General features: G+C 34.7%; 1 protein-coding gene and 1 long non-coding RNA gene across 2 annotated transcripts in view; one reads left to right on the forward strand and one right to left on the reverse strand.

Moving 5' to 3' along the window:
• LOC149787031 (von Willebrand factor A domain-containing protein 5A-like) overlaps window positions 1-18,915 on the forward strand; it is a 43,790-nt gene extending 24,875 nt beyond the window's left edge. The window contains exons 11-16 of the mRNA XM_089977578.1: window positions 53-220; window positions 905-1,070; window positions 4,361-4,518; window positions 11,341-11,452; window positions 12,239-12,462; window positions 15,069-18,915. Coding sequence (XP_089833704.1) covers window positions 53-220; window positions 905-1,070; window positions 4,361-4,518; window positions 11,341-11,452; window positions 12,239-12,462; window positions 15,069-15,236 — 996 coding nt within the window. The 3' untranslated portion in view covers window positions 15,237-18,915. The remainder of the gene's footprint in view (window positions 1-52; window positions 221-904; window positions 1,071-4,360; window positions 4,519-11,340; window positions 11,453-12,238; window positions 12,463-15,068) is intronic.
• LOC149787032 (uncharacterized) lies at window positions 6,029-11,334 on the reverse strand. The gene is made up of 3 exons (XR_016425077.1): window positions 9,998-11,334; window positions 8,862-8,907; window positions 6,029-8,539 (listed from the first exon to the last, which is right to left on the reverse strand). It is a non-coding gene; the product is annotated as an uncharacterized LOC149787032 (long non-coding RNA).
• Window positions 18,916-19,561: the final 646 nt, after the last annotated feature.

Consider the following 19,561-nt stretch of genomic DNA (forward strand, 5'->3'; position numbering starts at 1 on the left):
TTTTAGTATTCAATATAAATTACTAAGCATGACTTAATTTTACCCTGTATAGGTAATTTCACTCCTGCAATGTGCCATGCAACCTGTTGCAACTGACGTAGAAATTGTATGGGAGTTACCTTCCCCTGTCACAAGGATAATGATGCCACCTAAAATTCCTTATTTCTTCCTTGGAGTACGGCAGATTTTGTATGTTATGCTTTCTGGAACAGAGGGTGTGGTATGTATATGCTAATTAAATTAGGGAGTTTTGAACTTTGTGAAATAGCTTCTTTAATAATTGACTGTAATTGCACGTGAATAACAGTGACTTCAGAACTTGAATCTGAGGTCAGCAGCCAAGTCTTCTGGGACCTTATTGTACATCACTCTTAGCAGATTTCAGTAATCAAGGAGACAAACTAGTTTTTGAAAAGTCGACTGATTTCTAAAAGTTTTTCACATAAACCTTGTTTGTAGACACAAGCCTTGTTTCTAGACATATTTTTGTTTTTATAGACATGAGCCTTGTTTGCAGACATAAGCCTTTGTTTTTTTTTTTACTCTCATTATCATTTATTTCAGAGTCTGATAAAATATTGAATCCCTATCGTTAAGGGTATCCCTGGCAATTGCTTGTTTTGGGATTTTTTTCTTCTAGGTTTTCTGTGTTTTTCTACTACATGCCACATTATTTTTATTCAGAGAGCTAGACTTGTTCAGGAACATGATTGCATTTCCCCGTTTTCTATGGCAGTTTCTTGGACTTGTGTTAATATTATTTTTAATATAGCTTAAATCTGAACATTTTTTCTAACTTGTAATTGTTAAAGTCCACAATCACTACCAGCATTTTACCAGATGTTTATAAACTCTCAAGCAAGATTTGGAAATGGGATATATATATATAATTTCTGTCTCACAGGATCCATCCTATGTGTGCAGCATGACACTAAAGGGGAAATTAGTCTCCAAGCCATTTGAGTACAAAGAATCTTTCACTTTCCATGGCAACACTGAAACTGGGACTTCTGCTCCCATTCATCGCCTAGCAGCCAAGGCCCAGGTGACAGAGTTGCAATTAAATGATGGTAAATACATGTTATTAAGAATGCTATGGTATTCAAACACTGATTTTGCATTATGTAATAGGGGTATTGTTCTTTGTAAACAGAGAATAAAAAATCATGTACCGCAAAGGTTATTTTTCAAATTTTAAATGTTTAATATTGTACAAAAGAATTGAAAATAATTTCTTGCTGTTAATGGTAAACATAACATATTTTGTCAATCACTATCAAGCTCAGTGATATTAAATGTGTCACTGATAGAAATAACCAGATTATGCAATATTTTGTCATCAAGTTTAATTTTGACATTATAAATAATTATATATGGCTATGCAATCACAGTTTTGCTGGTGGCTTCAACCCTTTGTATGCCTTATATTTTTCATCCATGGTACACCTGATCATAGTACATATCATACATTTTGTAAATATAGTTTGTGGATTTCATGCCATTTTTTCAGCACAAGATAGGCTATAGATGGTGGCCAGTATATTTGATTAAAGAAAGAACATGTGAAAATTTTGGGAAGAACCAAACCCCACAGGAAGCCCCTGACAAGCTTTCTCACATACCCACATTAGCCAAGCTGAGATTCCAACCTACCCAGACTAAAGTTAGATGGCAGTGATCTGTACAGGCAAAAGCCTTAGATAAACTGGCCACCTGTGGTCATTTTGTAAAGACAAAACAGCATGAAAATGACATGTTTTAATAAGCTGATTACCATTAGTTGATGCAGCTTAAGTTGAACAAACACATAAAATGACATGTGAATGAGATAATTTTAATGAGAGAAAGACTGGTTGAAATGCCAATTGTAGTGAAGTCTTATTACTCTCAGCAATTCCTATTTGCACAAGAAGATCTATAATTCCAACTAAGTTAATGCAGGTTACAGTGTCCTAGATTTCCACTTTAGCAACCTTATAATTCAGAAAACTATAAATGCACTAAAAGAGTACTGGAGTTTGCAGCTTCTCAGACTACAAACAGCAATGGCGGATTTCCTTAAGAATTACTATTCTATTAATGTAAAGCCATCTGTAATATGATTTCCCTTATTATTATGACTCAAATACATAAATTGTGGAGCACAGCAAGGGTCATCTCTGGGGTATCCAAAATATATAAAGTTTCATCTTTCATATTTACACACTTAATGATCATAAAATCATTCTCCATGGAACAGAATATGTCAAATAAATGAAGAGTTATTCCTGTTATGTAAATTTTCATTGCAAGAGATATGATTATACCAGAAGAAAGGCAGTGTAATTTTATAATACTTCTTTATGAAAGTATTAACATTTCTTTTGATAACTGAGTGTTGGCAAATATTTCTTCTGAACTGTATTTTGGAATCATCATAGTAAATACCACTACAGATACTGTCCTGGTTGGCCCTGTGGTATAAGGAACTCACCTTTACAGGTCACAATTATCTCACCTATATCTGTATGGATTTGAAATCTTGGCTCAGCCAATGTGGGTATTCGTGGAACCTCATCTGTGGCTTCTCCCTGGTTTGTTTCTACACTAATTATACTGGCCACCATATATCACCTATCATGTGCAGAAAAAATTGCATTAAACCTACAACAAATACAGATGTAAGAACTTACAAGTAAAATACAAAATCATTTTACTGATCAAATGTCATTCAGACATGAATTTTCTACATTTTAAAATGGAATTCCACTTTTCTCCTGACTTGAACCAGATTTTTCTTGATAAAGTCCGTTTTTGATATCATCTCCAATCCGGTGTGTTAAAAATGGTCTGTCAGGTCTGACTCTGGAACAACTTGTAAATTATACATTCCAAATATTAGTTAGCACACGACTTTCGTAAAGAGTATTCTGATTGGTCAAAGGTATAAATTCATCCAATGAATCTTCGTGTAATGGAAACTGACGGCAGTTGAAAGAAGCATGCTTGTAAAACATGGCATCCCTAGTTGTTGAGAGAAAGCATGACATGAAATGTTTAATGGTTAAAAAAACGTGGAAATGGGAATGGCTGGAGTGAAAAGTTGACGGAAAATTAGTTGGTCAGTTTATAAGAAAACTGAACACTAAAGGACTGGCATTTTGTGACCTCTGCAAGAAAGATCTGAATTATGGTAATTGCAATTGGAAGTGTTTGGAACAGCACCTACAAAAGAAGCTGCATACGTAAAAATCAAATCTCAGAAGGCATCTGGAAATATTTCTTGCATGAGAGAACAGATGTAGCCCTCTACCAGAATATGTGCACTGTATGTTGCCAATACAAGCACCAGCTTGAAAGGAAAAAGGCTCTCATTGAGAAGGAAAAGAAACAATTGCACATTGAGCCAAAAAGTCACCAGTGACAAAAAGGAAGGCTTGCCAAAAGAAATCTTTGCCAAAGCCCCAAAAAGTTCTCGACTGCATATCAACAGGTTGTGTCCATTAGAGAAAAAGACAAATGAATGTATAGGATTGTTTGTATGTAGTTGATGTACTTGGATGTTTATTTTACAGATTTGTTATGGAAAAAGAAAAGTAAAATATATTTGCTGCAAAAATTGAGAAATTATTGTGACTTAATTACAGTGTGAACACTGACATTCACATGAAATAACTTCAGCATCAATAGTATTGATGAACAAATTCATGTGACTATAAATATTGTGAAATTATTGAACTCAAGTTGAACATTTTTAGTAAGTTCATTAGTTTTTCAAATGATTATTTTGGTTTATTTTATGATCATAAGTTGCAACAAGTGTAATGCATTTTTTGACCCCCGGATTGTGGGCACTGCCCCTCGAGACCCTGTTAGGGGAGGACCACCAACTCTCCCTTAAAATTTTTTTAGCTTTTTTTGGAAGATCAAAATCATGCCTGATCATTGAATGAATAAATATATCACTAAGATTTACATTTAGTTGACTATCCGAGAATTATCCTTATGATTGTAAGTGACTGCAATTCACCATCATGAAAAGTATAAATACAAATTATGTATTAACTCGTATGTTTCCTTTCATTTCATGATGTGAACTGTATTTTTTAGTTACTAAGATTCTTTAAAAAGCCAATTGCCTCAGTAAAGACAACAATAATACGCCATTAGCACTTGAATTTTGTTGTTGAATGTATTGGTTTAAAACTAAAGCAAGAGATTCTCGCTAAAATTCCTTTCATAAAAGCCAAACAGAGCATTTGTGACATTCTAAAGTAAAATTTGTCATTCCAAAAGTAATGCACTGATCTTGTATCATTGATTCTTATCACGCTTTGACAATTCTTTCTTGCACTTTGTCTAATTCTTTTAATTCTTGCAGCACCCAAGGAGCAGATAGTGACTGTTAGCAAGTCAGCAAACGTTATTTCCAAGCATACAGCTTTTGTTATGGTGGACTCTGAAGGAAAACTTGTTGAAGGAATGCCAGTGGAACGAGTGGTCCCAACTCCTTCAATGGGGCGCATGGTGTTCTGTTGTGTACTGTATTTGATCTATTATATTTTTGTCTCAATTTCCTCAACAAGAGGCACTATTTTAGAGTGTTTCTTTCAGTTAAAATTTTTTATTAGTCCAATACAGATGGCATAGCTGTAAATCCAGAGTTAAATTGTTTCTTCTTATATCAGCTTTTATACCTTAAGAGAACTATTACAATGTCTAAAATTCAGCCATATCTGGCTAAAACGTTATCTGCCTACCTAATTGGCAGTTAGAGTGACCTTTCCTTGATACAGGGACTGGTGCCGAATCATATTTAAGTTACAACTTCCACTCATGCCAATTAGCACACTGTACAGAGAGGTCTTGCAATCCACAAACTTGCATTTTGGACTTTTTTCTACCTTAACGTAAGTTGGAGGATTGTTTGCGTTGAAGGGAAATAATAATCCATTTAATAATTTCCAATTTTCTTTCTTTCTATGACGGCAAAGATTCTGGCTTTTCATCACTTTGCCATCCTCACACACTTACACATGAGTTATGAAGTCTGCCTTTACATTTATTTAACTTCGTTTTGGAGAATGAGAAAATATGTGCATGCAAAATAATAACAAAATCAATCTTAGTAAGTTTGATAAGTGTCAGGACACTGAAAATGATATTTGTTTACATGTATATAAGACATAGAGCATTGGTATTTATGTCCCATGGTTTACAGCCATTATAGTAGTCAAAAGAAAGAAATAAAATCTGTCAAGTTTAGACACAGGCCTGTGGATAAGCCGACCCCTGCTTTTGGGCCTTTATTTTCTCCTAAAGTATTTGGCTAATATGCTAGAATATACGGTATGTGTCCTTTGTAGATACCTGCATAGGTTGTGATTGCATACCCTCACATCAATATCATTGCATTTAAATGGGTTAAGGTTTTGTGTGTGAAATAGAAAATTGGTATAATTATGGTATTATTATTTCCACCTTGGCTGGATGTGTACATGTAAGACTTCTATATAAATCTGGTCTTGGTGTCTGGTTCATATATGTGAGACTCTACAGATTTTACCTACATAAGCCATCCTTTGGTCTCTGTTGTTGTTGTAGGGTTTTTCTCAGCACACGATAGGCTATACATGGTGGCCAGTATTAATGGTGGAGGAAGTACCCGGAAAGAACCACCAACTGTCGAGAAGCTCCTGGCAAGCATTCTCACATACCCACATTTGCCGAATCCGAGACTCGAACCCATGCAGACAGAGGTGAGATGGCAGTGATCCATAACGGAGAGCACTTTAGGCCACTCGGGGCACCCTCCTTTGGTCTTTCATAATGGTAACATTCTCTTACAGTTGATATATCATGATCACACTCATGGCCACCTCGGGATTCTAATTTACATATCAACATTCTCAAGACAAATGCCATTTCAAAAGATTTATATTGGTGGCAGGATGATCAACATGGAAAGGGAGTTCTTTTTCTGTCTGACATCTCCAGTGTGGTGACTTAATCTCATACAGCAGCTAACATGGAAGAGAGTCCACAGACCTTTGCTTTCTTGTTTGAGATTCTTTTAAAGTGGTATCTTCAATGACAAATCCATAGCTACATTTGTAATATTCTAAGCTGACTAAATTTATTATTGAACTTATTGTCCCTGAAGAACCAACTAAAACAATTGAAATAATTAATTCATCTCTCAGTTTTCATTCCGATATGTGGCCCTTGGGATCAACCAGTGCTGGACTTGCTTGCAACTAGGTGCATTTCCAAACTCACAACCATTGGCTCAACAGTTCCAGGTCTGAAGATCTGGGCAGTAGATGATTGGACAAACCTACTAACACTTCTGATTCTAAAGACAATAAAGAAACCAGTGAATCAGAGTGTCACTTCATCCATATTGCTCCACTCAAATATGAAAAATCATGGATCAAGGACCTTATTAATCTCCATTAAATTTAGATATTCTCTCATCTGCTCGAGCAGCCGCAGTGGCTGGTGTTTCATTTCAACCCAGAGTTGCTGAATCTGCGTACCTGGATCATATTAAACAAGCTTTTAGGAATAAACTGTGGTGGAGTAATTGCAGGTTGCCAATTTTCTAATATGGCTCTTTGATGAGAAACAGTACCAATTACAATCAATGGCCACTTTCCCACCATCACTGACGAGACACTCTGCATCTATGAATGTGGAAATGTGAGAAAGCTTTCTAGGAGTTTCCCATATGCTGGTGGAGCTGAATGATTGTTGTCTTAGTTTCTTCCTCCAACAGTTATACTGGCTACCATATATATCCTATTGTGTGATGTACAGTGACATTAAACACACAACAACAACAACAACTGACACTGTCATCATCAAAAAGAGAGAATATTGGACAAAACAAAGAACTCTCTGATCTTCTGTCCAATTTTGACTACATGCGTCCAAAGAATCTGTCATGGGTTCTAACCTGGCTGAAGAAGACGCCATTTGAACTGCTTTCAACAGCCTCATTGGTTCACATCTCATACAGGACCTATTTTCTCAGTGTATTAGCAAATGGTTTGCAGAATCCACAAAATACACACTCTATAAGTGAAACCAAACTAAATGAAAGATTGGTCTCTGGATGGCTCCTCTTTTATTCCCAAGAATATGCTCCCGTTCATTGAGACTTTTGTAATGAAATTAATTTCTATGCTGGACACTTCATCTCAAAGTCATCTACTGAACACAGTGCAAGCTCTGAAGTATTTAAGAAGGACCAGGCTGTAGTGTAGAGGGGGATCATATCATGCCTCTTTTTACCCCTCAAAGAGAGAAGGATGATATATCAGCACAGACCTTGTCATCCTGGATAAAGTGTCTTCCTTGTTGCCCATATCAGAGAACATGATATATCAACACAGACACCTTTGTCATGAGTAAAGTGGGTTTTTTGTCTTCATGTTTGGAAAAAAATTCCAGATTAGATGAAATTACTTTGCATCATGGATCATGAAGTTAGAGTCATTGCCACAAACATCGCATTTGAGCGAAGCTTTTCTGAGTCTATCTCCTTGCCATGGAATGAAGGTTTGAGTCAACTTCTTCAGCTTTTATCTCAGAGACCTTTCTTCCTAAAAGGCTTATTTCGAGCTGATAGGAAACATAGCCATTGCAAAACAGGCTACCCTCCCAAGCGGTTAGACAGCTTCATAAGAACACTGCTTCATGAATTTGGCTGGATTTGCAGGATGGAATTTTATCCCCTTTGAAGCTGCTCCCAGGCATATGGAGTCTTTATTCCAATTATCTAGAAACTGCCTCGCATACCTTAGGGGACTGAAGATGATCTCTCCAAGTTGAGAGGATGTATCTCCTTTCACCTCTTATCTCCACATCTTATCTATGCTCCTAAGGTATTAAGCTAGGAAAATGACTATGAACAAGAAACCAATATTTTTATTGTAAAATATGTTTCTTCAATCATATTCGATCATAATATGCATACACCCTTCCAGCTTCCTCAGTTTTATTCATACAGTGGACATGCCTTCTGCTACAGTAGTAGGTGAAGAATTCATGTAATGTTTTATTGCTATGGGCTTTCTTTGCTGTTATTGCCATACATCAGTATATTTGTTGGAATTTACATGCACCATGCCTTTTTGAAAAAAATATACTTGAATATCACATGATATTCATTTGTATTTTCCTGAGAAGAAACAAAATCATGAAAGTAATGTATGAATCGACACAATTGTCATATTTTAAAAAATTCAGTATCCTTTTGTATTATTGAAATGTTCTTTGTGAGATATAATGAATTTCAGAAGATGCTGGAAATAGGCCCAGAAAAATTTTAAATTCTCATATTGGTTATGTTGTGTGAGTGTAGACCCAGAAATTAGAATCATTGTTAATGTCAAAAGTAGGAGTGTAGTGAATGTTGGTCAGATATGAACTTGAATACTGTAGCCACCCACATGTGTTTCTTCATTGAGGTTTCAAACTATGTTCATTATTACAACCCATCAGTGTTAAAGTAGTAATACAATTTTCACTAAAACCAGTAATAGGTAAGCAAGACCTGACATGTAAATGACTCAAACCAGCAATAACCGGATAATCAAGACATGACATGTAAATGACTCAAACCAGCAATAACCGGATAAACAAGACATGACATGTAAATGACTCAAACCAGCAATAACCAGATAATCAAGACCTGACATGTAAATGACTCAAACCAGCAATAACCGGATAATCAAGACATGACATGTAAATGACTCAAACCAGCAATAACCGGATAATCAAGACATGACATGTAAATGACTCAAACCAGCAATAACCGGATAATCAAGACCTGACATGTAAATGACTCAAACCAGCAATAACCGGATAATCAAGACCTGACATGTAAATGACTCAAACCAGCAATAACTGGATAATCAAGACCTGACATGTAAATGACTCAAACCAGCAATAACCGGATAATCAAGACCTGACATGCATCAATAAAAATGATTCACTCAAACCAGCAATAACCGGATAATCAAGACATGACATGCATCAATAAAAATGATTCACTCAAACCAGCAATAACCGGATAATCAAGACATGGCATGCATCAATAAAAATGATTCCCTCAAACCAGCAATAACCGGATAATCAAGACATGACATGCATCAATAAAAATGATTCCCTCAAACCAGCAATAACCGGATAATCAAGACATGACATGCATCAATAAAAATGATTCACTCAAACCAGCAATAACCGGATAATCAAGACATGACATGCATCTATAAAAATGATTCACTCAAACCAGCAATAACCGGATAATCAAGACATGACATGCATCAATAAAAATGATTCACTCAAACCAGCAATAACCGGATAATCAAGACATGACATGCATTAATAAAAATGATTCACTCAAACCAGCAATAACCGGATAATCAAGACATGACATGCATCAATAAAAATGATTCACTCAAACCAGCAATAACCGGATAATCAAGACATGGCATGCATCAATAAAAATGATTCCCTCAAACCAGCAATAACCGGATAATCAAGACATGACATGCATCAATAAAAATGATTCCCTCAAACCAGCAATAACCGGATAATCAAGACATGACATGCATCAATAAAAATGATTCACTCAAACCAGCAATAACCGGATAATCAAGACATGACATGCATCTATAAAAATGATTCACTCAAACCAGCAATAACCGGATAATCAAGACATGACATGCATCAATAAAAATGATTCACTCAAACCAGCAATAACCGGATAATCAAGACATGACATGCATCAATAAAAATGATTCACTCAAACCAGCAATAACCGGATAATCAAGACATGACATGCATCAATAAAAATGATTCACTCAAACCAGCAATAACCGGATAATCAAGACATGGCATGCATCAATAAAAATGATTCACTCAAACCAGCAATAACCGAATAATCAAGACATGACATGCATCAATAAAAATGATTCCCTCAAACCAGCAATAACCGGATGATCAAGACATGACATGCATCAATAAAAATGATTCACTCAAACCAGTAATAACTGGGCTACTAACAGCTGACATGAATGAACAGATGGGTTTATCAATCCAGTACTAACTGATGAACCAATAGTTGATATGAATGAATAGATGGTTTTCCCAATCCAGTACTATTGGATGAACCAATAGTTGACATGAATGAATAGATGGGTATCTCAATCCAGTGCTAATGGGTGAACCAATAGCTGACATGAATGAAGAGATGGGTTTCTCAATCATGTACCAATGGGTGAACCAATAGTTGACATGAATGAATAGATGGGTTTCTCAATCCAGTACTGATTGGTGAACCAATAGCTGACATGAATGAATAGATGGGTTTCTCAATCCAGTACTATTGGGTGAACCAATAGCTGACACGAATGAATAGATGGGTTTCTCAATCCAGTACTATTGGGTGAACCAATAGCTGACATGAATGAATAGATGGGTTTCTCAATCCAGTGCTAATGGGTGAACCAATAGCTGACATGAATGAAGAGATGGGTTTCTCAATCATGTACCAATGGGTGAACCAATAGTTGACATGAATGAATAGATGGTTTTCTCAATCCAGTACTAATGGGTGACCCAATAGCTGACATGAATGAATAGATGGGTTTCTCAATCCAGTACTAATGGGTGAACTAATAGCTGACACGAATGAATAGATGGGTTACTCAATCCAGTACTAATGGGTGAACAAATAGCTGATGTGAATGCATATATGGGTTTCTCAATCCAGCACTAATGGGTGGACCAAAAGCTGACATGAACGGATAGATGGGTTACTCTATCCAGTACTAATGGGTGAACTTATAGCTGACATGAATGAATAGATGGGTTACTCTATCCAGTACTAATGGGTGAACCAATAGCTGACATATGTATAAGGCCAATTGTATGAAAGAAAAACATCACTATCTTACTCAGAGAAACCACTCTTCTCCAATATCTAAACTACTTTGGGTAAAACATTTTATTAGCTCAGTTTCTTTAACTTTTCATAAGTATTTCATTTTTTCTACATCATTACAGTTGGCACTTAAAAGCAAGAAGCATTTTAATCAAATGTTTCTGTTTTAGTATGTGTATAGTTTGTTTCATCACGTTTTCATAGATTTTGCTGCATAAAAAAGCCACTTTCGATATATTCAAAAGATAAAGGCATTATGACATATATGTTGTAAAAGAAGAAAAAGCCCAGCATGCATCAAAATGAATTTGGGAACACAGCAGAATATATATATGTTAAATTTTATAAGTTAATGAAGTCATAAGTTGAAAGAAAAAAAACTTGAGATTAAATGTATGTCTTTCTAGTCTGCTCTGAAAAGGTCACCCCAGATGAAAGCTTACAGCATGGCTGCTCCACAGATGTTATATCAGATGGACTCTGCTGCTCCTCCACTGCCAGCAGCTTTCAACTCCATATGTAAGTTATAGGTTATTTATAGGTTCATCTCGGTGTTGATAACTATCATGATTCTGAAAATATGAAAGGTAATGAAGCTAATGATTTTCATAATGATCATAATGATGAAAAGCAATAATATTCCCATTAACAATAACAATAATGACATGGACAAATATAATTTTCAATATCAACTAATGATGACAAGTTTCCTTTTGTATTATCTGTTACGATTAATACTTGTAAGCTTTCTAACTATATCAGGTTTTCAGAATTAGCATTGCAAATTTTACAAAATAAAAACATATTTGTGTATTTCAAAAGATCATAATAGTGTATACAAGAAATTGTGGTTTTTTTTGTGAAGTTAGAATGAAAGTATTTAATATCACTGAAGTGTAAACCTATATCTGGTATCTGTTTACTATGGGAAATAAGATTTTCATAAAGGGTTTATTGTATGAAAAGTTGATCTTGTTTTGGGGTTTAATGCCATTTCTTATAACAAGATTGGCTATTCATGGCATCTAGTATAAGGGTGTTGGAAGAAACTGGAAAAACCCTGGTAAATATCACTGACCCATGAGAAGCTACTGGCAAGTTTTCTCACATATCCACATTGCTTTATGAAAAGGTAAACTGGTTTGTAATATAATGATAAATGTGGCTGCCCATTTTATGTCACATGTCTAATGTTACATGAACAAAAAAGAATGAAAAGAAAAAGAACTAAAAATATAATATTCTTGCTCATTTCAACTAGAATGCAGAACAAAGTCATAATGCAGATATATTGTACATTTTCAGCTGCAGGTGCATCATTTGGTTTACAAATGGATGAAAGTCTCAGTTCAACATCAAACGTGAGTGACTTGATGGATTTTGAAAAATCAGAAGAAATGTCTGACACTGAGAGAATGATGAATGTTATAAGGCTGCAGACATTCCAGGGGTCATGGAGTCTTGACACCAAACTTTTAGGCATACTTAAGACAGATGCAGAAATATTAAAACAGACCATTCCTTTACAGGTATTTATTTAACAGCAGTGTAATGAATGGCAACATTTCTTTTCAAACAGCAGTGTTTGCCATCAGTGGGATAGGGATAAGAGATGAGAAGTCCCTCTAGGTTATTTTGTATTAGGATTTTTTTATAAAAAAACTTGATTATACAATCCAAGCTGTCCTGAAAACTTGAAAGAAAGTAAAAATCTCAACTCATTTATTTTAATATCAGGTTTGTTTCTTGTCAGTGCCACTTGCAATTATTGTTTGATTATTATATGCTTAAGAAGAATTGGATAGTTTGATGAGGAAAGTTGTCTTTTTGCAATACATTCTGAAAGTTATTCTAATACCCATCTTGTATTCTGCCAGAGTTTATCTCTCTAGCTTGTTATATTTCCCAGTATTTTGTCCATTCAAACATGTGATATATAGATTTATCATATATGGGGGATAATATTTATTATATTAAAATTTTTTGAAAGTTATTTTAATAACAGTCTTGTACTTTTCCAAAAGTTTGTCTGTCCAAGTTTCTATAACTGCCAGTATGTGGTCCATTTAAACATACATTATATAGCTTTATCATATATGGAGGAAACACTTTAATTTGAAAAAATGTCTGTGGCATAGGATGACCGAATGTCATTGTAAGATCAATTTCCTATTGTGACAAATATTTAATTTGAAGATTTTTACCTCTGTGAATGTGCTCTCAGATTTTTTCATGAAACTTGTTTGAAATTCATGGTCATTCAGATAACTCACTGTATTGCCTTGATTCCTTAAGTTCATTAGGCAACACATATGCCTACCATGAGACTAAATATAGTACAGTATGATGTCCCATTAGGCAACACATTTATATGCCTACCATGAGACTAAACATAGTACAGTATGATGTCCCATTAGGCAACACATTTATATGCCTACCATGAGACTAAACATAGTACAGTATGATGTCCCATTAGGCAACACATTTATATGCCTACCATAAGACTAAATATAGTACAGTATGATGTCCCATTAGGCAACACATTTATATGCCTACCATGAGACTAAACATAGTACAGTATGATGTCCCATTAGGCAACACATTTATATGCCTACCATGAGACTAAACATAGTACAGTATGATGTCCCCTTAGGCAACACATTTATATGCCTACCATGAGACTAAACATAGTACAGTATGATGTCCCATTAGGCAACACATTTATATGCCTATCATGAGACTAAACATAGTACAGTATGATGTCCCATTAGGCAACACATTTATATGCCTACCATGAGACTAAATATAGTACAGTATGATGTCCCATTAGGCAACACATTTATATGCCTACCATGAGACTAAACATAGTACAGTATGATGTCCCATTAGGCAACACATTTATATGCCTACCATGAGACTAAACATAGTACAGTATGATGTCCCATTAGGCAACACATTTATATGCCTACCATGAGACTAAATATAGTACAGTATGATGTCCCATTAGGCAACACATTTATATGCCTACCATGAGACTAAACATAGTACAGTATGATGTCCCATTAGGCAACACATTTATATGCCTACCATGAGACTAAACATAGTACAGTATGATGTCCCATTGTCTGTTATCAATTTTGCTTCTATGCAACTTCAGTAGTCTACCATCAACAATTACAAAAGTTTATGAATAGCTTATTCATGGGTTTGAAAGAAACCTGTCAGTTTCAGAATCAAAACATCTAAGGTCAAGGTCACTGACTGAAAGAAGAAAACAGGTTTCTGCAGAACAGAAAGAGTTTTCCACCATGCACTGATGTACATTCAACAACCTTTGTGAATAATTTGCACCTAGGATAAAGAAGAAAGTTCAGTCAATCAAAGGGTACCTAAAGGAAGAAAATTGTTTCTGCAAAATAGATTTAATTTTTTGATTATACATGATTAAAAAAATTTCTATGAATGGCTGGATTTCATACTTTTCTTACGGCATGAGTACATTTTATTTGTAAAGCAATATATTCAGTCATCAGGATAGACACACAATCATGATGTCTTTGGTTCAGCTTTCGAGTTCTAGAAAGGAATGTCGATTTTATTTTTTTGTATATTTTTTTTAATCCTATAATCTGGTTAATTGCGTTTAAGAAAAAAAATTATGCACTGATTATCAACCTGAATACTTGACAGGCATATTTAGGGCTGTTTCAGTCAAACATACCAGGGACCCAGGGAAGGCACTTTTAAAGGGGGTACTCACCCATAGATGCAACTAGAATTCTCTTATCATTTTATATATGAAGTCTGTAAATTCAAAATACCCTGGCATATATTTATTAAAAACTGCCTTCTCTGGGTACCATGTATGTTTAAATGGAACAGCCCTTATACTTTGTTTGGAAATGTTCATTCAAATACTGGAGGATCTATGTAGCTGAAATTGTTAAGAGTTTTCTTTGGAAGTAAAAATTAAAAGCATTTTCACAGATCACGTTTTTAGGCATTTTTCATTTCACATTGGCAACAAATGTTATTTTAGTCAACATTATTGTATAGCTTATAATGACGCTAACTGAATAATAGCATGTGTTTCCTAAATAATTACTTGACACCCTTATTTGTCTCTGTATTATAGAATGACACTGTGGTTGCAACAGTGGCTGTCATTGCCTGGCTGAGGAAGCATCACTCTGAAAGACGGGATGAATGGCAGATGCTGGAAACAAAGGCTTTAGACTGGTTAGAGGGACAGGACCTACATGGACAATCTGTGGAGGATCTAATTTCTAAACTTAACATCTGAACAAGTCTATCACAGAACCAGCAATACAATATATTTTCTCCAAGTACAAACAGCCTGTCAATAATAATCAACTTTTTGATGACAGACATAGAAAGGGTTAGATTAATATGAAGGTTACAAAAGGTGGAAGCATTGTAAAACTGTATAAACCAAGAATAAACATTTTAGCTACTCAATTTTTATCAATATAAAGATGCATTGTAACAAATGCATAGGTTAAAAGCCCATTTTATATATTAAATCATATTGCATTTTTGTCTAATTAACACGACTTGTCATAGACCAGAAGAGCTTGTGGGATGGTTTTTCATCCATCGTCCATCAGTTTGTTACCACAAGTTTGTAGTCACCACTCCACCCAAACTACTTGGAATATTGCCATAAAACTGTGCAAACTCTTTCATCCAATGGTCTAGTTGAACCTAAATGAACATGGTCCCACACCGCTGAATGGACATCCAATTTGACTAATACAATTTCCATCTTAAATATTATATCACTGAATGGATGGACATATCAGCATGGATTTCCACTTAAAGAACATTTATGATGTCTATTCGGTCCAGAATGTAAATTGTTAAACTTACAAAGTATCCTTTTGAAATTCATTGCCTTAAAATTTTTGGCCAATATGCAATTCATCACTATTACATGTTATTGGCTAGTTGGCATTACATACCAAAGGAGGCAACTCATAAAATCCAATAGATTTTACTAGGACAAAGCACAAAAATATATGCTCAATCTGCTAAGGTGTAGATAGGGTTAACATATCAGAACCTTGGCCATCAAAGATGTGGTTGTCAGTGGCCAACTTGGAAATCTTGTTGTCACTACATGAGATTGAATGGGCATACCGGGATGGGTTTTCACTGAAAGACTTATTATAATGGTTTGTTGATTATACATAAAAATGTCAATGATCAGTATATAGTCATCTTTGAAATCTTGTGTTAGCTAACCTTCCTAACTGGAAAAAAAATGTTGACATAGGGTCTTCATCAAGAGCTTGTCTACCTCTTTGTACTTGATAATAACCAACCCTCAATGTGGCCACCATGGTGGCCATGTTGAGAATAATGTTATTTCTGCCCTTAAAATGGATGATTATATCAACATAGGGTTTAAACCCATAGACTTCTTATGATACCTAGATGGTTTAAAAATGAAAATGGCATTAGTAGTACAGCTGTCTTGAAAATCTTCTGATTAAAGGTACACGTTGAAAGATTTTGTAGCCCTCATATGTTTGGCCAAAAACATTTGGCCATTTTTACACAATATTAAGTATATAAAAATATACAGAAATTAAAAGAAAACTGGCCATTGCATATGATATCCTGATTTGTTTGTAGAAATGTATCATGAATGGCTCAGATATATTAAGAAAGTCTATACTTTAAGGTTTACTTCCTACATATGTACCTTTAGCAAAGCACTTCCCCCCAATACACAGACTTCTGTTTTGTCAAATGAATTCAACTCAGATTTAAGATAACACAGAACCAAATGCAACCAAACATGCTAGTTATGCTTTGGTTTTGCTATTAATGAACATAAAATAAATATATTTTGCATCTCTAACTGTTTCGTATTTTTTCTTCTATGTTTCGCAATACTAGTTGAGCTAGTTGGCTGCTGTTGCATCTAAATGCAGTCACAAAGAAACTCATTCATAGTTTTCTCTTGCTCTTTGCTGGAGAATTTCAAGCCAGCAAAAAATATGCCTTGCATTAATTTGAAACAGTAATAAATGGAAAATAAAATGGTCATTGGATTTATCTTCATGACATTTGCATAGGATGACAAAGCAAATTTCCAGTAATTTCATTCCAGTGTAGCTTTATTTAAGAAATGCAAAATAACCTATGGTCAATTTCACTGACCTGGCCATACAGCCACATCACTTGTGCTATGTCTCATCTGTTCAGTTTCTATTCACAACCTTTTCTTCAACACCTCTCAATAGAGTTGGACTACAACTGATGCAAAGGTCTTTTAAATATTTTCAAATTATGTTGATCCACCATTAGATGTGGCCAATGTTACTAAAAGTGGAAAAACTTAAACAACTTCATAGAAAAAGCTTCTCAACAGAGTTTGACAAATTTCACAGAAAGATCCCCTGTTCAGAAGACTTTCCAGTTTGTTCAAATTCTGGCCATCTGCAATCAAATATGGTTGCTGTTATTAAAATTTAGAAACTAAAGATGTCTCAAAAATCGATAATCACATATATGATGCTGGTCTACCACTAAAGGTGACCACTATTACCAAAAATAAAAAAACATTTAAATGGTACTTTTTCCATCTTGTTTCCATGAAAAAGATTGCATGCAATTAGGTAAAGGTGCCCATCCGTGTGTGTGTGTGTGTGTGTGTATATATATATATATATATATATATATATATATATGAATGAAACTGATCTTATATCAAAGTTGGACACGTTGCTAAAAGTACGAAACCAGTAGAGCTTTGATGTTGTTGTGGGTTTAATATCATCTTTTCAGCACATAATAGGATACACATGGTGGCCACTATTACTTGTGGAGGAAGAATCCTGAAGCAACAATGGCCACTGGCAAGCTTTCTAACATACCTGAGATTCTACCCCATGTGGACAGTGATTGTTGAAGGCAATTGTTTTAGACCACTTGACCACCTGGGGTCCCTTTTTAGAACTTTCAGATTTATGCAACTTAATGCCAAGCTGCCATTAAATATCCACACCATTAATAATAATGAAATATATTTTAAGCAACTTCTTTTCAAAAACTTCTCAACAGAATTGGACCAAACATTATAGTCTGACATGGCAGACTGCTAAACATACAAATGAATCAAGACTTTCATTAAACATGTTGCTATTATGTCAAATACAAAACATTTTTAAAATAGTTTTATACACTTTTGGCAATAATTCTACCAAACCAGACTATTTAGGATTGCCATTTTTAGTTATACACAGAGGTCTTTCCCATACATATAAAAAGTTATATACAATATATATAATTTAAAGTGTACATAAATATAAAATAGTAATATAACATGTAACACATTAAGTTGATATGAATTAAATATATATTTATAATATTGGTTTGTAGATAGCAGTAGTTGGCATACTGAAGTTCTTGGGATATTTAAGGACTGATTCCCAGATCATATTGCCATTTCATGACCAAATTAAGGTAACCAAAACCAATAAGCAAAACATCTTAAAACAAATTAAGCCAAACCAAAACCAACCTGTTGCAAATGACTTATGCATACCAGTACATACTTTTTATACCAAGAGAAAAAGACTACTGAAAATTATTTTCCCTACTTAATAATTAAAATAATAATAAAAGATTTCTCTTGTTATAAAAGAAAAGCAAAACTAAACACATCTATTGTAAGAACTTTGTTCAAATTTTTTTGCAAGCAGTTATTGATTAAAACTTCACCAATTTGCAATTTTTCAATATTTTCATGCTAGTTAAACAAGTTGGTTTAAAAACACTGACAATTGTTGGTATTGCTAAGACATGTATGGTGTATTTGTTATCTTATGTATTGTGCATTATTTGAAGACATTACATATATTTATTGCCTTTATATTTATTGCCTCTATTCACATATAATTTAAATGTGTATTTTGTGTATTTAAGCTTTTAATAAAAATGTAATAACCCAATATGCCTTCTGTCTGATGATCCTCCAGATTGAAAAGAAGTCCAAGTTTGGTTAGTCTGACCAGGTTAATAAGGTTAAGGTACTAGAATCGAGCACCTTCTGAGTATGTGTCAGACACACGAAACACTGTCTGCTTGCTGTCCGGGTACATGTCTAAAACATGAAATACTCTCAGGGTACGTGTCTCGCACATGAAACACAGTCATGGTATGTGAAATGCTGTTTTGGTATATGTCTAGTGCAACAAACACTGGGTACATTTATAACATATCTAACACTGGGTACATGTCTAACACATTAAAACAGCTGCCTCGCTTGGCGCTCACTATTAAGAGGTTAGTGTTAGGACTGGTCAGCCTGGTGTCAGGATAATGTTACTGGGTGGGACATCATGCTACATGTCTGCAGCATGATGCCCCAGTGCTAGACATCACTATAAAACTGTCACACTGCAGATATCATAGTGATATGACTGAACATTTTTTAAAGCTGTGTTAAAAATCCAAATCATACACACACTAACACATTAAATGCTGTCTGGGTAAATGTCTTAACACATGACATGCTGTCTGGTTGTCTAATGCATCAAACACCATCTTGGCTTGTGTTCAACTTTTAAACACAATACTGTAGCTTCATTTAGATGC

This window comes from Sinohyriopsis cumingii, chromosome 12 (genome assembly GCF_028554795.1).
Source record: "Sinohyriopsis cumingii isolate HCF-2022 chromosome 12, ASM2855479v2, whole genome shotgun sequence".
In the NCBI taxonomy this organism is placed as follows: domain Eukaryota; kingdom Metazoa; phylum Mollusca; class Bivalvia; order Unionida; family Unionidae; genus Sinohyriopsis; species Sinohyriopsis cumingii.